At 52.5% G+C, this 22,818-nt stretch overlaps 2 protein-coding genes across 5 annotated transcripts; both read right to left on the reverse strand.

Moving 5' to 3' along the window:
• Positions 1 to 320: 320 nt before the first annotated feature.
• LOC102935399 (COMM domain-containing protein 4) lies at positions 321 to 15,975 on the reverse strand. Of its 4 annotated transcripts, none has more exons than XM_037910676.2 (8): positions 15,749 to 15,975; positions 14,073 to 14,144; positions 13,341 to 13,406; positions 12,340 to 12,379; positions 10,289 to 10,408; positions 9,742 to 9,822; positions 8,766 to 8,942; positions 321 to 8,490 (listed from the first exon to the last, which is right to left on the reverse strand). In XM_037910676.2, the coding sequence occupies exons 1-8, from the start codon at positions 15,749 to 15,751 to the stop codon at positions 8,450 to 8,452; spliced, it is 600 nt and encodes a 199-aa protein (XP_037766604.1). In that variant the 5' UTR covers positions 15,752 to 15,975; the 3' UTR covers positions 321 to 8,449. The 4 variants fall into 4 exon arrangements, with proteins under 4 accessions (XP_037766604.1, XP_037766606.1, XP_037766607.1 ...); XM_037910678.2 differs by lacking the exon at positions 15,749 to 15,975 and adding an exon at positions 11,098 to 11,273 and having other exon boundaries at positions 14,073 to 14,108; XM_037910679.2 differs by lacking the exon at positions 15,749 to 15,975 and adding an exon at positions 11,098 to 11,312 and having other exon boundaries at positions 14,073 to 14,108.
• Positions 15,976 to 20,681: 4,706 nt separating this feature from the next.
• On the reverse strand, positions 20,682 to 21,972 carry LOC114020842 (zona pellucida sperm-binding protein 3-like). Its single transcript, XM_043524227.1, has 5 exons — positions 21,681 to 21,972; positions 21,484 to 21,593; positions 21,230 to 21,407; positions 21,049 to 21,152; positions 20,682 to 20,951 (listed from the first exon to the last, which is right to left on the reverse strand). The coding sequence occupies exons 1-5, from the start codon at positions 21,809 to 21,811 to the stop codon at positions 20,914 to 20,916; spliced, it is 561 nt and encodes a 186-aa protein (XP_043380162.1). The 5' UTR covers positions 21,812 to 21,972; the 3' UTR covers positions 20,682 to 20,913.
• Positions 21,973 to 22,818: the final 846 nt, after the last annotated feature.

The raw sequence follows: 22,818 nt of genomic DNA on the forward strand, positions 1-22,818 counted from the left end.
CTCCTGGAGCCTGATACAGAACCAGGAAAGAGATCCCAGCTTCCCCTCTGTAACACACTGGGATTCAACCCAGACCAGTGTGAGCTTGTGTCACCCCCTCCTCTGTAACCCCGAGTGCCGTAAATGCTCTGCCACTGTGGCTCACAGCCCGGACACCAACAGCCAGCAGACAAGCATGTAGTTCCCTGACTGTCCATGTGCTGTGCCTCCCTTGTTCAGTGCTCTGACCCAGCAGCCTGCCTAGAACACAACAGCCCCTCCCTGGTCTCCTTTAACTGGAGTGAACAATCATTTCAATTCAAACACAGCACGGAGTTGGATTACAGTCAAAATAGAGCATGTTTATTAACAAAAGGACATAGGTTAAATGATACCATGCAGGAGGGACTGAAGGTAGAACGGGTTACAATCAAAGACAAGTAAAAATACACTTTCTGATGACTAAGACCTAACTTAACAAGCGACAGATTTTGCTCTAGGTAATTTTCTCACCATCGGTCTTTGTCTAGCATGGCTGATCAGACCCTCTGGCCAGGACCCCATACACGGAGCACAAAGTGCCTGGTTCCTTTGTCTCCTCAGGAGGAGGCTAAAGACAGATCTCTCTCTGTCCCTTATATCCCCAAAGGAATTGTCTTTGTCCTAAAAGGCAGGAAGGTCTCCTGGGGATTCAGTCTCCTGTGTCTCTCTGGGGTGCAGGAGCCATATTAATTCTCTGGCTCTTGGCTTCAGACTCAGAATAGCCCCACTGGTTTAGCTTGATGTCTTTGTTTACTGCTAAAATATACATTAGGGTAAACCCACATTCTTTTGTCTAGGATAAACCTGTTTATTCCCTTTACCTAGGCTAGGCTATCTGGCTTTAGATATGTTCCAGTTACATCACACTGAGAGAATTTATAACTTCACATATAGAACCATAGGGTTAGAAGGGACTACAAGGGTCATGTAGTCTAATCCCCTCCAAGATGCAAGATCTGTTGTGTCTAAATGTTGTTACATATATTTTACAATGATATTATTCACCAGTACATTAATAGTTTTCAAATGATAGCTCAAAAGGCGTATTTTATACAGTTATCATTACACTAGTGTGTAGGGTGTGAATAAAGGGGTGCATAGGGTCACACTTTCCCAGCTCAGGAACCTGATGGATAAATATAAATGGACACACCTAGGGACAAAGAATACAGGCCATACGTACAGGATGGGGACTTTATCCTGGGAAGCAGAGACCCTGAAAAAGATTTGGGGTCATGGTGGATAATCAGCTGAACATGAGCTCTTAGTGTGATGATATTGCCAAAAGAGCCAATGGGATCTTAGCGTGCATAAACAGGGGAATGTCAAGTAGTAGATTATTTTGCCTCTGTCTTTGGTACTGGTGCTACTTGTGCTGGGATCCTGTGTCCAGGTCTGGTGCCCACAATTCCAGGAGGAGGTGGATAAAATGGAGAGGGGTTCAGAGATGAGCCACAAGAATGATTAAATGATTGGAAAACCTGCCTTCTAGTGATTGACCTCTTTGAGTCTATCTATTTAGCTTAACAAAGAGACGGTTAAGGGGTGAGTTGATCAAAGTCCATAAGTACCTACATGGGGAACAAATATTTAATAATCAGCTCTTCAATTCAGCAGACAAAGGTCAAACATGAGCCAATGGCTGGAAGCTGAAGCTAGACAAATTCAGACGGAAATACAGTGTACATTTTAACAGTGAGAGTCATTAACCATTGGAACAACTTACCAAGGGTCATGGTGGATTCTCCATCACTGACAATTTTTAACTCAAGATGGGATGTTTTTCAAAAAGATTGATCTAGGAATTATTTCAGGAATTTCTCTGGCCCGTGCTATACAGGAGGTCAGACTAGATGATCAAAATGGTCCCTTCTGGCCTTAAATCTATGAGCTCTGGGCTTCTCTCCCTTGGGTCCAAAACAAGGAAGCAGCTCATGGTTTCCCCACTCTTGGGAAGCAAACGGCTATTGCCTCCCAGCTCGGGAACCAGATGGTGCTCATGGCATCATTCCTTCACAAGATGCACTGTTGCGGGGCCATCCAGCTAATTCCTGAGTTTCCTTGCTTATCCTCAGGAGTGAGATATTGGCTCTCTTTGTTGTCCAATTCTCCAATTTATCAAGATCCCTCTGAATTTTAGCTCCTGTAGATTAAAGGAGGGTAATTGGGACAGAATATACCCATGTGTTCACAGCCTACACACTACTGTAATAATGTCTGTAGAAGGTACGCCTTGTGAGGCATCATTGGAAAAAAAACTCATAATTTGCTGATCAATAATATAACAAAATGCGCGTAGCAGCGTTACAGGTGAAGTTATAAACATAAGCTGAAATCATGAATAAGGCTATGTTTATACTGGCACTTTTGTTGGTAAAACTTTTGTCAGCCAGGGGTGTGGAAAAAACCCCACATCCCTAACGGATAAAAGCACTGGTGTGGACAGCACTATGTCAGTGGGAGATGCTACCACTGCTCGTTAGGGGTGGTTTAATTATGGTGGCAGGAGAGCTCTGGCACTGATGATGCCTGTTTGCAGACAGCCGCGAGTGGCTGGTGGAAAATGAGAGCGAGCGAATCTGGGGAGGGAGATGCGAGTGTGTCTGCTGAGGGGAACCTGGCCGGCAGCCACAGCTCGCTCTGCGCTGCCTTCAGAGCTGGGTGGCTGGAGAGCGGCGGCTGCTGGCTGGGTGCTCCGCTCCGAAGGCAGTGCCACCGCCAGCAACTGAGAGAGGTGACTATGGGGGAGGGGGGCCTAAGGCAAATGTTGGGGTGACTATAGCCCCGCAAGCTCCCCCCCCCCCCACAGTGCAGCCCCTGGTCTATTGAGAAAGTTAATGTAATTTAACCCCACTACTAAATATGTTTCTGGGGGGGAAATCTGGTGGTAGCAGGCACTCTGCCATAGAGCCCAATCACACTCAGCTGCACATGAGCTTAAAGATGATGTAAAGATATATATGGATACTGTAGATCAATGGCTCTCAACCTCTCCAGACTACTGTTCCCCTTTCAGGAGTCTGATTTGTCTTGTGCACCCCAAGTTTCACGTCATTTAAAAACTACTTGGTTACAAAATCAGACATAAAAATACAAAAAAAAGTGACACAGCACACTACTGCTGACAAATTGCTTCCTTTCTCATTTTTACCATATAATTCTAATATAAATATTGTCCTTACATTTCAGTGTACAGTAGATAGAGCAGTATAAAAAAGTCATTGTCTGGATGAATTTTTAGTTTGTACTGACTTCGCTGGTGCTTTTTCTGTATCCTGTTGTAAAACTAGGCAATTATCTAGATGAGTTGATGGACCCCCGGAAGACCTCTGCGCACCCTTAGGGGTATGCATACCCCTGGCTGAGAACCACTGATGTAAATGCATACAGACCAGTGTCAGAAAAGAGACAACACCAGCTACAACAGGCAACCCTGACAGACATGCAACTTCAAGAAGTTCTAAGTTACATAAGGGCCAGCTGGCCCAAATATCTAAAGAACACTACGGAAGTGAGAAGAGACTGCTTTGCAGTACATGGACAATTAAGCGAGTCAAATGGACACATGACTCAAGGCGATTGTGTTGTAATTCCAAATGAAATGAGAGGAGAAATCCTAAACCTCACCCATGAAGGACATACCATGTTGCAGTGTAATCGAGAAACTGAAATGCACTTTTGCTCACTTCCAGAACAACTAATGACAGACAACAGACCACAATTCCCTGCAGCAGAATTTAAGTCATTCCAAATGAAATATGATTTTGACCGTATTACTAGCAACCCACATTACCCACAAGCGAATGGAGAGGCTGAGAGAGCTGTACAGACAGCTGAGAAAATCCTACAGCAGGAAGATCCATTCCTTGCTCTTCTGAGCTCCTGATCAACACCTAATGGGTCTAGTCCAGTACAATTTCTGATGGGAAGACAACTCAGAACTAATGAGCTGACTTACGTTATTTTCTAGTCTCCAAAGTGGCCAGACATGGAGAAAGTAACCAAAACAGATAAAACGGCTAAAAGACCTTGCACTTTTACAACAGACATAACCATTTAGAGAACTGCCAGATATAGAACCTGGTGACCATGTTTGTGTCAGAACAAGACGGACAACTCCAGCTATTGTAAAAAAAAAAAAAAAAAAAAAATCCCACTTTCTCACACTCATTGCAACGACTGGCTGTGGTTGGTTTGGAAGCCTTGAGTCATCTTTGTGTTCTGCATCTGCCAGCTGTAGAGTTTGTTTTGAAAACAATCAATCAACACAGCAAACTCTACAGCTGGCAGATGCAGAACACAAAGATGACTCAAGGCTTCCAAACCAACCACAGCCAGTCACTGCAACTAATACACAACCAGACGATCAAACTTTCTCATGTTTGGATCATGTAATGAATATGACAAAGTGGGAACAAGAGACTGAGGGGGAGTGGACGTGTGGGGCGTGGGCTGCTGGACACATGTTTTCAGGACTGGGTCAGGGTAAGTCAGAGGGGAGAGGGCCTCTGGAGTCCGGATTCACCCAGACTTGGCTGTAACTTCCTGTACTAACAAAGAACTTTACTACGCTGTGGTCCAGACACCTAATAAACCCTTCTGTTTTACAACACTGGCTGAGACTCACTGCTGACTGAGGAAGTCGGGGGTACCTGGCTCGCCTTCGGGGTCTGTGTAAGGCTTCCCCAGGTGTCGTATTCGGGTGGATTCGCTGTGGGCAGCTCATGGCGTGAAACAGGGGTGCTGAAGGTTCCGAGGTCCGTCCCAGGAGGTGGTGAAGCCAAGGAGGTGTACCATAGTTAGAGTCCCCCATACAACCAAAACAGAAAAGACCTTGCCACACCCATGCCCTCCCTCTTTTACGTAGTGTAAAATAATGCGGATGTTGGATGTTCAGAAACTGGGCTGGTTTTAAACTATCCCTCATCACTGAGTTTGTCTGACAGCATCACTGAGTTTGTCTGACAGCAACCCCTCTCCTTTGCTAAAACAGGGACCCGGCCTGCTGTTCGACACACTGGGCTAATCCTACTGAGATGAACAGGCAGGCCGAGATGGGTTAGTTTATATTCCATTTCTGTAGCATCTTTCAGCCAAACAGCTCAAAGCACTTTTCCAAGGGGAGTAAGCATTAGTCTCTGTAGTGGGGTTGCGGTCATCCCTCCCCTTCTGGATCGGAGGCAGGCCACCCCCCCTTACTACGTCACTGGGATCACTGCCTAGTCTCAGGGGAATTAGGAGCGCAGGCGTTAGTGTCCCAACCACCTTAATGGGCAAAACCCCAGCCAGTCTATAGGCACCGGCCCTCAGGCCCGGGCAGAGCAAACAGGGAGTCTATGAGCTCCGGCCCGGGAATAGCAACAAAGGTTTAGGGGTCCAGGCCTCAAACAGGGCATGGCACCAAACGGTCCAAAACTCCAGCCCTAAGGCAGGGCAGTGAATAGTCAAGTGTCCTAGCTTTGGCGGAGGGTAGGCTAACAATGGCCACCTGGCCACCAGTGAGGAGGTTGACACCCCAGAGGTGGGGTGGCAGTGGGTAGGGGGACCTGGGTCCATCTGACTCCACCGGGTCCCAGCCCAGGGCCCTAACAGTGGCGGAGTGTTCAGTCCCTGGGGCAGCGGGGAATCCCACTGCAACCCGCTAACCGTGTTTCGGGCAGCACTACAGCCAGACTGGAGTTGGCTGCCCCTAGGCCACTTCCTACCTTCCCATCGGGGTGTACCTGGATCAGTGGCTGTCCTCCGTCTCCCCTGAGGCAGGTGGCCAGCATCAGTCCCGATAGCTCCTTTGCTGACACAGGTTCCTCCAGGAACAGGGTGTTTCTTGGCTTGGCAGCGAAGCCAGCAGACTGGAGAGAGCAGTATGCATCTGTCTCCCTTGCTGTCTCAGCCCCAACTGAGCTGGATGCTTCACCTTATATACTTCCTGTCCTGCCTATCCACTTCCGATGAGAGGGATGAGATGGGTCTGGCTCTGGACACAGAGGGTGGTTCCTCCCCTTCTGGGTCGGAGGGAGGCCATACCACCTCACACTCAGTGTTGCCGGCTCTCATGATACACTCTTAAAGCCCCAGCTCCTGGAATCATGTGATTCACAGCTTTCATTTAAATAAAACAAAACAAAACACCTGACAAAGTACATTTCTAACCCTCATGGTTGCTGAAACAATAAGCGAAAACAGGAACCCTTAAGGCTCAAAAAGCAGAAAAAAATAAAACCCCAAGATGTATTATTTTTGAGCCAATCTCATGGTTTTGGGGGACTGATTCATGATATGTGAACACTTGGGGTTGGCAGTGCTGGTTTCCCACAATTGCAGATGGGGAAACTGATGCACAGACAGGCAGAGCTATTTGCTTGAGAATACAGAATCAGTGTCAGAGCCAGGAATAGAATCCAAAACTCCTGCCACTCTGGTTTACCTCCCCAGACCATGCTGCCTGTGATGGACAAACCAACCACCAAGAGACGATGGAAGAGGCAGAAGTGTAAGTCAAGACAAGAAAATGGGGATTAAAAATACCAAAATGGCTTTCTCCCCTCCCTCCAAGAAGAAAATGTTATAAAGGGATACCACATTTGGCCTTAGAAACGAAACAATTTCGGGTACCATTTTAACTGTACTGCCTTTCAATTAATGGAACACGGCCTTATTCTTAACAATACAGGGCTGCCCTGGTCCGTTGCTGTTCAGCAGCAATTTACCAAATGTAGTTCAAAGGCTGCAGTTAAAATGGTTACCCACTTCACCGCCTCAGGGCTACACGGGCTTTGCACTAAAGCAGCAACTGCATCATCCCCAAGCTGTGACGTTCCTGTAAATCAGAGCCCTGAGCTGTAGCCAGGAAAGGGGGTTAGCACAATAGGGCACCAGTGGCAGGGGCCAATGTAAACGGAACACAATTTAAATGAAGTTACCAAAACCCAACTGGTCCCTTGATGGCTGTGTTACCAGAGCTGTGCCTGGGGCAACGGCTGGACTAGCCAGGGTTGCTACAAGACAAGGCTGGGGTGAGCGAATAGTTTATGGACTTTGCCTACGCTGGCTCTGGTTTCTACAAAGGTCAGGACTGAAGGAGTGGGGAGGGTATATGTGGGATGGAGAGACATTGACAGAGCTGCAGGGGGTGGGCACCTGCCGGTGTGATTAATTTTGCCTGTGGCATCAGTCCCTCCCATTCAAATACGAAAGATTTACTCCAGTTATTTAAAGACAAGTCTCTGTTCCCCATCTCATGAGGGTTTCAGAAATGAGGGCACAGGGGTAACGAGGGAGGCAGCAGTGCAAATCAAAAACGCTCCTGTGGGGCGCTGCCTTTGTTAACCACGTGGCTTTACTGGATCCCGCTGGCAAAACAGGAAACATTACAAATAACTGGCTTCACGTGCCAAGGCCAACCGTAAACACATGGAGAGATTCGCAGATGCACGTTCCTGCTGATCCTTTATTCCATGCACTGAGCTGCCCTGGAAAAGGTGGTAGGTGTGCGGGGTGGAAGGAAAGATAGAAAAGCTGCATTTATCCCCCAACAGGCAAGAGGCTCCTTTAGAGGAAGTGGAAAGAACAGCGGCAAAGTGCTTTTGAGGGGAGGGATGCAGGGGAGCAAGAAGGGACTAGAGAACGCTCCATCTGCTTCAGCTGGTGAAACTTCCCAACCTCTTATGTACGACTGGGAGAGTTGCCCCAGCCACAGGCATCCTGGATTGCTGCAGGAGTTCAGTCAACAGGTGATGTGGAGCTGGCCGAGCTGCAGCGTTTGGTGGGCTGCAGCGCGCTACGTCTCCAGAGGAGACATGGGAGCCCGCTCACCTGCCCTGGAGTAGCCACAGGAGACAATTCAGGCAGAAGCAAAAGGGAGGATCAGCTCCCTGCAGCTGTTCAGGAACAGAGCCACCAACAAAGGGCTGGGCAGAGGATTTCAGGGTCTTTCAGTGTTAAACTAGCCTCCGGCCGGCAGGCCTGGGTATTCTCCAGAAGTGTGTGTGTAACACAGTGGCATGGCCCAAGGGTTTGGACACCTTTGTTATGGGAACTCCGAGCTGAAGATGGTCTCGAGCTGGAGATCTCGTTAGCAGATGCAGAAGCCACCAACCCCTCCATCCACCATTGCTCTGGGGATGGATCCTAGGGTGGGGGTTCTGGAAGCACACGGGTTTATGGGCAGGATGGAGGAGGGGCAGGCAGGAGACTCCAGAGCAAGAGAGGTGGGCGGGGGAGATAGCAGCCAGGAATAGTGGGAAGAGCAGTCGTCAGTTTCAGCTGCAGTGGTCTGAGAAGGGAGGAGAGAGCCCAGTCCAACCTCTGCCCAGGCAGTGTCTGCGGCTGTGTGCAGCGAGGGGCTTCCCCAGCGGAGGAACCGCACCCACCAGACTCTCCGACGGGCCGCTGCACAATCAGCTGGCTCCTTCCACGCTCGCTGCCCTCCTCAGCTGAGAGTTTTCATCATGGCGTGGGCCTGTCTCAGCTCTGAAAGTGGAAGAGGAGATGCAAACAGCCAATGGGGGCAGAGTGACCTGGATCTCAACAGGGGGCGCTGCAGCCAGTTCCCAATTCACTGGTCACAGCAGGGCAGAGAATAACCTCTCCGCTGTGAGCAGGAACAGAGAAATGACACGACAGGAGACAGCCGATCTCTGCTCCAGCCAGTAGGGGGAGCAGAGGGGACACAGGAAAGGAAGCACCAGCTGGCAGGGCAGGGACGAGGCGAGCGATTCCAAGCTGCCCGTCTGCTGTCTACTCACCTGCCAGTAAGACACGGAACTTCTCTGCCGACATGGTCATGGCAAAGGCCTCCGTCCCGCCTCGGTCCCAGTCTCGCACGGTGAACTTCAGGTGCACAAGGGGCTCGTTGACCTGCTGGAGCTCGCTGGAGCTGAGTGTGTGATCCACCCTCCAGGACACAGAGTCCAGACGGTTCACTGAGGACAGAGGCAGAGCCAGTCTCAGGTTTGCACTGTCAGTGTAAAACACTCTCTCTATGCACGAGCCGGCGATATGGATTTAGGAAGCATTTTTCAAGAGCATTAAGCGGCTTCTCCCACCCCTGAAATGCAGCCACCTCTGGTGCGTGCGCAACACAGCAACTGTCTTACCAGCCCACAGCGACAATGTAAGACATTACAGGAAGGAAATTTCTCCAGTTGAAATAACAAGGGAGTTTCGGTCAGTGGAGTTGAGCGCTCCGAGATAGCTGTGTTATCCCAGCCACAACCCTCATTGCAAAGATTCCCATGAGTCCAAGTGGTTAGCACTGCCTCAGCTCTGTCTCTCTTTGTGGCAGAGAAAGATAACATAGAGGGCAGAGCACCGCCTAGTGCATCACCTGCACCACTCCCTGCTGCACTTGGATTATCCAGGAGGTGAACTAACCTGGGCAGATCCTAATCTACTGGGCTGACAAGGTCCCAGCTCAACAGGGTCGGACAACAGTGTTCTGGTCCCAGCTCCTGGTCACCCCCTCGGTTGCTGCTGAAAAGCCAGGCACCCTCAGCAAACTGACCCTGTCCCGCAGCCCTCAGGAGCAGGTTCTCCCCAGGAAGTCCCAGAGGAGAATGGCTGGGGAAAGTCCTATTGAACTTCCATCCATGGACACAGGAGAACAGCTGGAGGAGTGGGGGCAGTGGGTACCAGCAGGGCCTGTACCCCTGCTGAAGGACCATCTCCCATCCGCGGCCTGGAGCAGTGTCAGGTTTGCACGGCCAGAGGGGGAACACTTACATCTCAGGCTGCGTGCCCTCAGGCTGTCCTGTAGGGGGCTCTGTTTCTCCTCATAGGACCGGCACAATCCCGTGGCATGTTCTACAAAACACGGAGACCAAGAAATCACCCACCAAAGAGCATCAGATCGGTCCCTGCACAACACGACTCCGGTTCCAACGGGCTCAGAAGGGACCCTGGCTGCAAACAGCTGAGTTGGCCTGTTTAGCAGGGGGACTCTAGCAGGATGCTGATGCTGGGGTGTACATGGGATACCGGGGGGACAGTGGTACCCTAGGGCATTTCAGTCAGAAGATGGCCCAGGTACTGCTCCAAAGTCCTTCCTGCTGGTTGACACAGCGAGTTCTAACTTCTCGCTGATGGGAGAGTGCTGGAGCAAGGGTGGAAGGACACAATTATCCAGAGTTACAGCCTGGTGCATGGGGTGCACAGACCGGGCTCCTCCTCTGGCTGACATCACACCAGACAGGCTGCTGCTACTGACCCCAGGGCTCCTCAGTGCACTGCAGCCCACTCTGAGGGACCCATCCCCTGGCACTTCCCCTACCTTTGGGCAGCCCCAGCTGTTGCAGCTCGCTGGACAGAGATTCGCTGTCTACGCTGTGTTTGGCCGCGCTGGAGAGGATGAAGCTGAGCACGGCAATAGTGGCCTTCACATCCCCAGACTCTGGAGAGAGGAGGAGAAATCTTTGGGCCTCTGCATGGCAGCAGGGCTCTTCCCCGCAGGGAGGCAGCTTTGATAGACCCTTGCAAGGGTCCGTGTCCATTGACGTAGGATCCGACAGCCCTTGACGTGGCCTGCCCTTTGCAGTTCATCGTCTGCAAGAGACTAGAGAGGGTGCACGGACAGACGCCGCCTCGCACTGGGCCACGAGGGGCAGCAGGGAAACAGGCATAAAGAGCTGGGCTCATTGTCACCAACCTGGGTGAGAAGCCATGATGGGCAGGGGACTGATATATGTGTGGGAGGGAGGGGGGAGGCAATGCAACCAGCAGGGCTCAAAACAGGTTAGGATTTAAACAAGCCTGGGACAGGCAGAGGTTAAGTCTAACTAGAATCAACTGATGCTAGGGATCCAAATACTAATAATGGCCAAGGGCCAGAGGAGTAAGGGCCTGTCTAAGCGAACATTTAGCTCATGGCAAGCAGGGGTGTAAAGCTCCCCTGCCCTAGCCAGCTGCGCACTGTCCGTGGACCAGGCTGCTGCAGACTAACAGCTCCCTAGGGCACTTTCACCTACTCCTGTTTCCAAGAAGGGCGGATCCCAGGCGCACTGCGGAACTCGGAGTGTGGAGCAGGGTCCACCCGGTCACCTAGCACGTGGCCGATTTACACCCTGGTTTGCTGACACTAACCATTCGTACAGCCAAAGCCTAAGGTTAACACTGCACCATAATCGGGCCAGTGGCAGTCAGACAGGGCCAAGCCACAGCACGGCAACTCAGCTGGGGTCAGCTCATTCATAAAAACCAAACCAGACATTTCACAGCTTACATCATGGTCCCATCTGGCCTCGATCGTCCAGTCTGACCTGTGTAACACAGCCCATTGGGCGTCCCTGAATTAATGCCTGTTTGAACCAGAGCAGATCTGGATTTAGAAATCGCCAGTGATGGAGAGCACTTGGGCAGTTGTTCCAACGATTAAGGACCCTGTTAAAAACACCTTATTTCCGGTCTGAATTGGTCTAGCTTCAACTTCCAGCCATTGGCTCATGTTAGACGTTTGTCTGCTGGACTGAAGAGCCAATTATCAGCTGTTTGTTCCCCATGTAGGTACTTACAGGTTCCCATCACGTCACCCCTTAACCTTCTCTTTGTTGCGCCGACCAGGCTGAGTTCCTGGGACCCATCCCCTCCCCTCTGCATTGCCACACTAAGACAGCAAGTTCTGCAGGGCAGGGACGGGGGCTGTTCGGGCAGTGCCTGGGAAGTTTTGATTGCTACTGTGATCACCACAACCATCAGGCCCAGGGCTCTTCCACACACTCAGGAAATGGTGTTATCCCCCAACGCAAGGGCCCAGAACCACCCAAAAATATAAAGCCAGGGCAGCGTTTGGAGTGAGAAGGGGAAACTCGTCAGGCTGCCGATTAGCAGCATCTCCCCCAAACACAACAGGGGCAAGGACCCTGGGAGATTAGCAGGGCTCCTGTGCTTGCTCACAAGCAGAGGGTGCAGTTGGTTTCCAATGGCTGAGCATTAACTCTTCAGGCTTCACTGCTTCAGGACGTGCCTCTCCACTCGAGACCCCAGCCAGCGACGCTTTTCAGACAATGTGGCTAACAAAGCCGAGCCTGGCGCCCATAAACACTGCAGGTAAAATGTTCTCAGGCCAGGGCACTGGGGTGTGGAATGGGCCTGGGGGGAGGTAAGAGTCAGCCAAAGCCTGGCCTAGCATCCCAAAGCCACCGGTTTTCCGCAGCCTTCCTGCCATAAGCACTGACAGAGGAATGTCAGTTCTAGTAATGAAGCCAGCAAAGCTCCCTGGAAGGCGGGTGAGGCAAAGAGCCAAATCCACCGTGACGGCCTCATGGACAGCACTAGAGGAGCCCAGGCTACGGGCACCCAACTGCTCTGAAAAGGAACGACACTCACCAAATTTGGCATCCGATGTTAGCTTCAGGATCTTTTCATACTGCAAGAGAAAAGCAACACCCAGGTCCATCAGCCCCAGGGGACCCTGCTCCTGGCGCACACAGCACAGTGCAGAATGATCACTGAGCCCTCGCTGAGCAGATCCTCCATGGGGCAAGCAGAGCCAGGCTAAGGCCAACACAAGGGGCCTCTGGTTTTGGGTGCACTTGGAGTCAATAGGAGCAGTGGGGGCTCAGCACTTCTGAGTAATGGGGCCAAGGTGTCTCAAGGAGGGACCCAAATTACTAGAAGCTGTTGGATTTAGCCTAAGTAACTTGCCCAAGGCCACATGGCACATGGCTGATCTGGGACTAGGACTCCTGGGTTCCTGGCTCCCACTAGACCAAGCTGCTTTCACAATGAACGGGTATAGGATGGGCCATTCCCACTGGCTGCTAGTGCTCCAGGCATGTCCTGCAGGGAACCTCCACAATCCAAACAGTGGGTCAGCTGCTGTATGCGATGGGCGTTACAAATGGCTCAGGCCCATGTCCCCAAGCGGCCAAACCCCCTTGCTGGGAGACTGCAAGGGAATCCATTTTGTCAACCACCGGCCATTCTCCTAGCAATGGCAGGGCCAATGGGTGGATGAGGTGAAACAGACCACACAGGACCCTTAGAGCAACAGACACTATTATTTACTAGTAAGTATTTAGCAGCCATACGGCCCTTTCCACCAGCAGATCTCCCCGATGAGGGACTATCACTGGCCTTCTTTTACAGATAGGGACACAGGCTTTAGGTACCCTGCCCAAGATCAGTGGCAGAGCTGGAAATAGAACCCAGGTGTCCTGACTCCCACTCTGATACCCCACCCACTCCACCGCACTGCCTGCCCTGAGGCTGGCCAGCTTGACATGGCCCAAGCCACCCAGCCAGTGGGAGGGGAGACTTGAGTCTCTGCAATCGCAAGATCCCAGCTCAGCTGGGCTGAACATGGGAGAAGAACGCCCTTCACTTACATCAATCCCCTCGCCCTGCAGGTCCTTGAGCACCTGGCCACAGATGAGCTTCAGCTTCACCGAGGACTGGAAAGGAGAGAGCAAGAAAATAAAACCCCACCACAATGCTGGGCCCGGCGGGCATTGTCTGGCAGGAGTCTGAGCTCCCCTCAAAATACACGCTTTCCGCTACATCAGCGGGACCCATTTCAGCCTTGCCCTGCCCCAGCCAAACAGCCACTGGTTTGGGTTGTTTTTAAACCACTTGCTTCTTGCCACTTTGGGGCACACCATGGTTTGGATTCCACAAAGAGACTCCCTGAGAGTTGGATGCAACGGTCAAGCTAAAGCCCCAGCCAGCTCTTGTGCTGCACTGAGTGTATTGCTCGAGCCCTCGATCAAAGCCTGATCTACGTACTTCCCGAGCCTCTCCCCGCTCTCTTAGAGATGCCCTCTCAACCAGGGACAGGTGCAGAGTTCACGCCGGTCGCTCAGGGACCTGAGCTCTCCCCCTTCATCAGACACCCCGAGCCCCAGAGCTCAGATCGGGATGCATCACTCAGATATTCCCATTGCTCCCCCAGGCCGTAGATACCCCTCTTGACAGTCAAGGCTCCATGCTGACTGTCTGGTTTCACAGCACCCGATACTGTCTCTGCGGGGGTTTAAGAGCAAAAAGTGCTCAGATCCCAGGCTGCTGGGCACTGGGTAAGATCCAGAAGAAAACAGAGAAAGAGAAAGCTTCCACTTAACTATTTTGGCCAAGGTGCTGATTTCGGCCAGGACCCAGTCGGGACAGTCCAAGTCTCCACAGAACCGGAACCTCTGGAAGGAGAAGATCGGGGGCAGTTAGGACCCAGGCGGCCTTTGGGCCAGGGGATGTAAGCGGCAGAGAGTCCTTTGCAGGGCAGCCCTGCTCTTCTTGCCAGAGCAGGGGAACCCTCATTTCCCACGGTTATTGCTGCCCTGTCTCCATTGCACCAGAAGAGCCACCCCCCCAGATTTCTCTCCTCTCTGGGTACTTGGCTGCCCTCATCTCCGGTCTCTGCTCTGGCTGAGCCTGCTGCAGAGTCGGACAACAGCTGGGTCGATCCGGAGCTGTACAAATAACTCTCCTCCTCAGGCCCTGGGTCCCCACTGTATAAGGCCCCGTGAACTCAGGCGCAGCGGCTCCGTGCACGGAGGCCGTCAGCCTTTGGAGCAAGCTCCTGGGGAGAACAACCAGACTCAGCTGGCCAAGCTCAGCCCTGGCACAAGGGGATGCAACTGCCCTGAATTCAAAGGGCCCAGGGCTGAACTGGGCCCAGAGTTTGAAGGAGACAGACTCATCCCCAGAGAAGGAAAAAGTTGGAGGGGGCTGTGGTATGCCCAGAGGGATCAGTCTGATGAAGGGGTGGGGTGAAGGTGGGACAGGGCAGATGGCCCCTTCCTGTTCCTAAACCTCTTCCGTTCCTAACAGCTGCCAGTTAGGCCGCAGCTTCAGCAGTTTAACCCAGCAAACACTGGTACAGACCATGAGCCCACATCCTGGAGCAGCTGCTTTATACCCGCTGCAGTTAGGCAGTGAGTGCAAGGGGACAAGTCCCTGGCAGCTCACGTATACAGGTCCACAGGCTACAGAACCAGGCATAAGTCTCTCAGAGCAGGGAGCAAACGGCTAGGTCGAGGGGAGCAGGATGGCTGATCCCCCCAGCGTTTAACATTAACGTGGCTCTGAAATGATCCTTTCCCCTCCCACTCATTCCCCTGCGCATCCAGTGCTGAAGCCTTTAGTACTCCCTGCTTTAGAAACACAGGTGCTGCTCCAGCAACAGCCCATCAGACCCGGCATCCTGCCCCCAGCCCTGGCCAGTGCTGGCTGCTTCAGAGGAAAGATGCATTACAAGGAGTTGTCACTTGCCCCATCCTGCAGGGCAGTTCTCTGGGCGGTGGGAGTGAGACAGGGAAGGCAGCGTTTCCTTCCTTACCCCTGCAGGCTACTGGCCTGCACCCTGAAGCAGGAGATTCATTTATCCCGAGCACATTTAACTAGGAGAGGTATTCGAACTCAAAGGGGTGTCATTCCATTCACCGGCTGCCACTGTGGGTTCCCCAGGCCAATTACCCACTGTGCAAAGGGGCAGCTCTTTCTATTTGCTCCAACTCCTTCCTGGGACCCCAATGATCTCAGGTCACTGGAGGGAGGGAGCAGTTTTTAAGCCAGACCCTTCACAATGTTTAACCCCAAATCCCCTCTCCCCCTTCCCTGATGCACATGTTAGGAAGCTCGTGACACTGGGCTAGTAACGGGGAGCCCTCAGGCGTGGCTCCCGTTGTAGTACCCAGAGTCCCTGCTGCCCCAGGAACTCAGCTCTGCATCGCCCCCGGCCCCCAAATCCCAGCAAAGGCCTAACACCCCCCAGCCAGCCATGCACAGCGCCTGCGCTCACCATGGTTTCCTGCTGTTTCTGCAACGCCGGGCACGGGACCCCTCACCCACGCCAGGGCTGGAGGCCATCAGCTGATCTCGGAGCGCAGTCAGCTGACCACAGACTTCCCCGCGCCGCAGCCTGTCAGCAGCTCGCTGAGCCGAGTCAGCTGACCGCAGATTGAGTGACACTTCAGCCGTGGAGCCTGCTGACTTATTGCACAGACTGAGCCTCAGCCCCTGGCAGCTCTTCTCTGCTGCCAGCAGGGGGCGGCAGAGGCCTTCAGATCTGGGTCTGAGGCGTTCTAGTCCCAGCTGCGGAGCAAACACCGTGGGTTGCCCCTGCCCCTTCGGCTACTCTGAAAGGGAAACAGACTGAATGAGCAACTGGATGTCCACTGGCCTGTTAACCCTGCTAGCTACAGTGCGGCCCCCGGCTGCACAGGATGTGAGCATCTCATGCTCTTAATGTATTTGTCCTCACAACATTCCTCAGAGCTGTAGATGCTGGTGCTGGGGGTCGGCCCCACGCTGGCTTGAAGTGGTTCCCATCATATACAGGGTTTACAGTTTAGTTCAATAACTCTCAGCACCCCCACTAGACAAACTCTTCCAGCGCCCCCGCTCAGAGGGAGGGAAGTACATAGCACAGAAGAGGAACCGAGGCAGAGAGACTAAAGCCCAGATCCTGAAAGCTACTGCCTTCCCTTGATTTAAATTCAATGGAAGTTGGGAGTCTAAATATCTTTGAGGATCTGGGCCTAAGTGATTTGTGAAGGTCAGGGACTGGACGGGACCCCCCACTCCCGACAGCAGAGCCCCTTGGAGGAAGGGCACCTCTGCTCTGGAACCAGTGTCTGACAGGGCTGTCCCGAGGGAGTGAGCTGGGCAGGGAACAAGAGGCAGCAGAAAAACCATTCCATGGACCACCCTTCCCCGGAGAACTCCCCAGCTCCACTCCGGGCGTGGCTGAGAAGAGCTCAGCTCACTGGGTTAGGAGCAGAGCAGGTGGATGCTGAGCTGTACTGAAAGTCCAGCCTTGCTTATCTGACCTTTGTCACCACAGGAACCCAGTGCCTCACAGTCACTAATGGGTACTACCCTCCCCACACCCTTCCACATGCTATCCCCATCATGGGGGGTGGGGAATGGAGGCCCAGGCTCAGGGAAATGAATTGCCCGAGGTCCCACAGGAAACCTGGGGCCAAGAGGGGAGTTGAACCCAGCCGCCCGAGTCCCCACCCCGTGCCCCACCCCCAGGGCCATTCTTACAGCCCTGGCACCCGAGTCCCCACCCCGTGTCCTGCCCCCCAGGGCCATTCTTACAGTCCTGGTGCCCGAGTCCCCACTCTGTGCCATGCCCCCCAGGCCATTCTTACAGCCCTGGCACCCCCTGGGTTCTGAGCTCTTGAAAGTTTGGCAGCACCTGTTCACTATTGTAATTAGCCAAAGGCTGCTGGGCACAGACCCACCAGGTTTCCTTTTGTAGGACAAAGGACACCCAGCTGCACCAAAATCCAGCCCAAACTTTCACCGGGGGAGGCTGGAGTTGGCCTTTTGAGCAGAGATGACACCATCCACGCACCAGCTGTTCTGAGCAGCTGGGCTCAGCCATGCCCCCCAAGCAGCAGAGCCATGCACAAGACCTTGCCATGCTAGCCTGAGAGCATTAACTCGTGCCTGGCTCCTAGAAATGGCTTACCATGGGATGTCGGTTACTGGAATCAGGGTGGGAAAGGAAGGACCCTCCCCACTAACTCCTCTTCCAAATCCATTCAGCCAGGACCAGGAGCTTGGGGAGGGGACTGAGCCCGGGACCTGTGGAGTCCCTGCTCCCACCCCCTGAGCCTCCAACCCCCTGAGTGGTGGGGCTGTGATGGGCAATAGGGCAGGAACAGAGCTGGACAGTTATCCCAGCTGAGCGGGGTCTGTGGTCTCCATGGTATTCGTGAGCACACTAGGTGGGGAGAGGCGCTGGAGTGTCTCCTAGCAGGAGGCTCTCAGGGTAATTTCAATGGAGAGCTAGAGGTAGGTTTAAGCTGACCCCTTCAGATCGCAAATCCATGAAGGCCAGCGGGTTTGGGGGACTCCTACCTTCCCCCCTGCGACAAGGAACAGACAGCAGGAGGGCTCAGTCCACAGCTCCAGGGCGGAACAGGAACACATGGGGTGCTGTTGACCTCACCTTCATCCTGCGGCAGCTAGTTCCCTGGCAGCACCACACAAGGATTTCCACACATACACCCCCCAAGAGTAGCAACATGGGGCTCCTGGGAAACAAAGCCCCACTCTGAAATGCAGCTCCCTGCCGCATACCCTGCCTCTCCCAGGGAGGCTCCTGAAGGGGAATAAAGGTGTTTTCCAAAGTGCCCAGGGGTCTGACCTCCTGGCCCCCTTGCTCATTAACAGCATTCACAGCAGCATTCCAGGCAATACAGGGGTCACCCCCGCTCCAGCCCACCCCAGGGAGGAGCTTCTCGTGGGAGAGTCTGGGATACAGCAAAAGGGGTCACCTCCTTCCTCGCCCATTCACTAGCGGGAACATCCCCCTCAGGCAGGCAGCAGTTGCCTCAGTCTGCTCAGTGCTCTTCATTTACTCTGCACTGATGGCAGTGTCACTTGACAGCTCGGGCAGGGACTGGCTGGAGTTTGTGCCTACAAGAAAAGGTCCCAGAGTAAGACAGGCCAAAGCTGGGGTAGCAGCTGCCGCACTCAACCCCACCAGCAGCGCAGGATCTACGGCTGCTGGAAGAGGAAAGCCAGGGTTAGAACTGGAACCGAGAACTTCCGCCGCATCCCTGTCACTTGCACATCCCACAACTGGGAGCTCACTCTGCTTCATGTGTTAGCAGACACTGCAGCTGGAGCAGTGGGAGTTGTGTTTGTGCAGCATGGCTTTTGGAGGGCCCTGGGGTGGTGCTGCCTAGTATGATGGGCAGCAATTGCTTTATAATTCAGCCTACAGAACTGTTGATCATAGACCACAGCTTGGTGCATCAGCCTAGCCACCAAGGCTCTTCACAGCCTAGTTGTGATGGACTGGGGCAGGTATTCAGTGGAGAACCCACCCCCCATTTCAGAGTGGTAGCCGTGTTAATCTGTTTCAGCAAAAAGAACGAGGAGTACTTGTGGCACCTTAGAGACTAACAAATTTATTTGGGCATAAGTTTTCGTGGGCTAAAACCCACTTCATCAGATGCATGCAGTGGAAAATACAGTAGGAAGATATATATACCCAGAGAACATGGAAAAAATGGGTGTTGCCATACCAACTATAACGAGACTAATCAATTAAGGTGGGCTATTATCAGCAGGAGGAAAAAAAACTTTTGTAGTGATAATCAGGATGGCCCATTTCCAACAGTTGACAAGAAGGTGTGAGTAACAGTAGGGGAAAAATTAGCATGGGGAAATAGTTTTTACTTTGTGTAATGACCCATCCACTCCCAGTCTTTATTCAAGCCTAATTTAATGGTGTCCAGTTTGCAAATAAATTCCAATTCTCTTCTCAATGGAGCCTGTTTCTGAAGTTTTTTTGTTGGAGTATTGCGACTTTTAGGTCTGTAATTGAGTGCCCAGGGAGGTTGAAGTGTTCTCCGACTGGTTTTTGAATGTTATCATTCTTGACGTCTGATTTGTGTCCATTTATTCTTTTGCGTAGAGACTGTCCAGTTTGGCCAGTGTACATGGCAGAGGGGCATTGCTGGCACATGATGGCATATATCACATTGGTAGATGTGCAGGTGAACGAGCCTCTGATGGTGTGGCTAATGTGATTAGGTCCTATGATGGTGTCCCTTGAATAGATATGTGGACAGAGTTGGCAATGGGCTTTGTTGCAAGGATAGGTTCCTGGGTTAGTGTTTTTTTGTGTGGTGTGTGGTTGCTGGTGAGTATTTGCTTCAGGCAGGGGGGTTTACAGTCCTTCCTACAGACCAAGCAAGGACTGGCCTGTCTCCCAAGATCTGTGAGAGTGAGGGATCATCCTTCAGGATAGGGTGTAGATTTTTGCTACTTCACTCTTCAACCCTCACTGTTATGAATAATTACCCCCACCCTGCCCCAGGATGAGACTTCAGGATTTTTCCCAGGTGGGTGGAAGCTCCCAGTCCTCCACCAACAGAGAAATAGATTCATAACACAATGCAGAAATCTCTCCAAGGTGCATGCAGGTCAGTCACTAGGTACCATGTGATGCTGCCTGCATTGCTTCATGTTGGTCTTCTAGGAGATCCTTGGACCCTTGCTAGGCATCTAGGATTAATAGGGGTCCTACCACAACATGAGCCTCTGCTACCCTCACTGAGGACTCACCTGTGTGGGGATACAAGAGTGTTACCAAGAGCACATTAATATTTCATTAGATACACCCTCCCCCACCCATGTTGGGATGAGGACCCCTTAAAATAGGGGGTCAGTTTGACCAAGCCAGCCTCTGTTCTTCAGGTCAAAGGTGTATACCTTGCCCCCCTACACAGGTTGGGTGGGGAATCACAGAACCTACCATGCCCAGGGGCCACATCTCTCTGGAAGCATCTCCCTGGTCCTTTGTCCAGACGGCTGCCTCTCCTGGACTGTCCTCCAAGCCAGGGCTTCTCAACCTTTTCCTTTCTGAGTCCCGTCCCCCGCATGCTATAAAAACTCCACGGCCTACCTGTGCCACAACAACTGTTTTCTGCATATAAAAGCCAGGGCCAGCATTAGGGGGTAGCAAGCAGGCAATGGCCTGGGACCCCACACCACAGGGGACCCCGTGAAGCTAAGTTGCTCAGGCTTCAGCCACAGGTGGCAGGGCTCAGGGCCCCGGGCTTCAGCCCCATGTGACCAGGCTTTGGCTTTCTGCCCTGGGCCCCAGCATATCTAATGCCAGCCCTGCTTGGTGGACCCCTGAAACCTGCTTGCAGCCCCCCAGGGGGTCCCAAACCTCTGGCTGAGAACCACTGCTCCAAGCAACCCACAGTTCCCAGTCTCACCACGCTGTAGATGTCTCTGGTGCCTTCCACTGGAGACCAGCTAGACCAGGAGAAGTGGCAGAGTCACTTACAGTAAGACTTGTCCTCTCCGGGCTGCCCATCCCACAAACCCCACCTGCCCACAAACCATCACCTCCATAGGGTCCTACTCCAGCTACTCACGTCACCTGCTTTGTTGAAGGGATAAGCCTTGTTCAAGGAATCTGGGGCTTGCTCAGCTGCAGTGACTTTCAGATAGCAGATGATCTAGATCTGAGGGGAAGTGGGAAGAGGGGTTAGGACCATCCCAGGGGACACTAACACCTGCTTAGCCTGGAGATCTGACTGGAGCAGAAATCTGGGAGCTCACCATCTCCTGCAAACCTGAACACATCCATCATGAACTGCAATGTGTCCTGCCTGGGGGATATGAAGGCCGAGGTGGTGTCATCTGATCTCCCATCCACCAGGCACCTACACACAAGAACCAAGGGTCAGTAAGAGTCCCTGATCAGTCTTGTTTTAGACTAGAAAGGGCTCCCAGCTCTTACCCATTGAAGTCAATGACAGCGTAGCGGGGAGAGGAGTCCCTGTCTGGGCTCAGGGTGGCCACACAGCTGTCCACAAAGAGCCAAAGAGCCACATGGTTCCCAGTGCTGACATCAGCTTGGATATGCATGACCTCCCCCAGCTGGAATCCATTGGAGGGTCTCTCAGCACTCCAGTCATCTGCAAGGCAAGTTCACAGTGAGCAGAACAGACAGGCAGGCAGTGCTGGGCTCTCCTGAAGGCTCCTCCCACCTACCATTCATCAGGTGCAGGGAGAAATCCAGCCTCTCCTCAGCAGACAGGGTGGAACTGAAGGGAACCCACATCAGCTTGATGGCTTTACTGCTCACATTGTCCTTCCTGGGAGAGGAGCAAACCTGTCACTGAGCTAGATCCCACAACAGGGACTGAATGGGAGGGAGGGATCTGAGCATCTCAGACATTCAATGGGAATAGTGACACTCAATGGGAATCACAGCCGGATTGGTTCTCAGGATCACTGGGTTGCTGGCAGGGGTGGGGTTATACTTCAGGCTTGTTCTGTAAACCAGGGAGTCTGGGGTCATCTGGGAAGAACCAGACATGGAAGCGTTAACACTAGCATACAGGTCATTTGAAAAGCCATTGAGATAAGCCTGAGAATGAGCCTCAGCCAGATAGAAACAAGATCTAAAGAAGGGGTCTCAAACTCAATTTACCTTACGGCCAGTGCCAGTCCTCAAATCCTCCCCGCGGGCCAATAATGTCACTGAAGATGGTGTTCAGAAAAGAAAATGTTTATATTTGTATTTTTTATTTCGAATTTCTTAGAAATAATAAAACTGTCATACAACGTTCTACAATTCTTCACCTGCCAGAGAGTGTTTAGTGTTTGCCAGACATCTGGCAATGTTTCAGTTCTGTCAGTTTGTTGATGTTTGGCCTCAGAGACTGAGCAGTTGAAACCTTCAGGATTGCAGCAAGGTGTGCGTCAGAGAGTTGTGTTCGGTCGTTATGTTTGACTTGTTTATATTCATTGTGGAAAAAAGGGATGCTGCCCCCATGGCTGACTCTGCCGGGCAACTAATGATGCTGCCTCCATGGCTGACTCTGCCCCGCAACTAATGATGGTATCTCTGTCCCTCTCCCCCAGCCAATTGGAGCTGCGGGGCACAGTGCCCGCAGCAGACATCGGGCAGCGTGTCTGCACACGTCTCTCCTCCGCAGGCCGCAGTGGGAAGGTTCTCGGGCCGCAGATGGCCAGCGGGCCGGGACTTTGAGACCCCTAATCTAAAGTTTTCCAACAAGTGCCCGGTCAACTGGGAACTGCCTTTGAAGGACTGGACACTAGAAGCAGGGGATGTCAGAGTTCAGTCTGCTAGAACATCCATAGGAAGACTAGCGCCACAATAGTGCCATTTTACACAACTCTACTCACCAGTTTCCTCTGTGCACATTGTGAAGGAATATCAGACAGTAACCCCTCCACCTCCCTGCCCAGTATAACCTGTTGGCTGCTTGTAACATACCGGGGTGCTATCCACAGCAGTGGGAAGCTGTGTCACCCCTTGCCCTGTAACCAGCCACTAGCATGCAGGTCACCACCAGATGT

This window comes from Chelonia mydas, chromosome 10, assembly GCF_015237465.2.
Source record: "Chelonia mydas isolate rCheMyd1 chromosome 10, rCheMyd1.pri.v2, whole genome shotgun sequence".
NCBI lineage: Eukaryota > Metazoa > Chordata > Testudines > Cheloniidae > Chelonia > Chelonia mydas.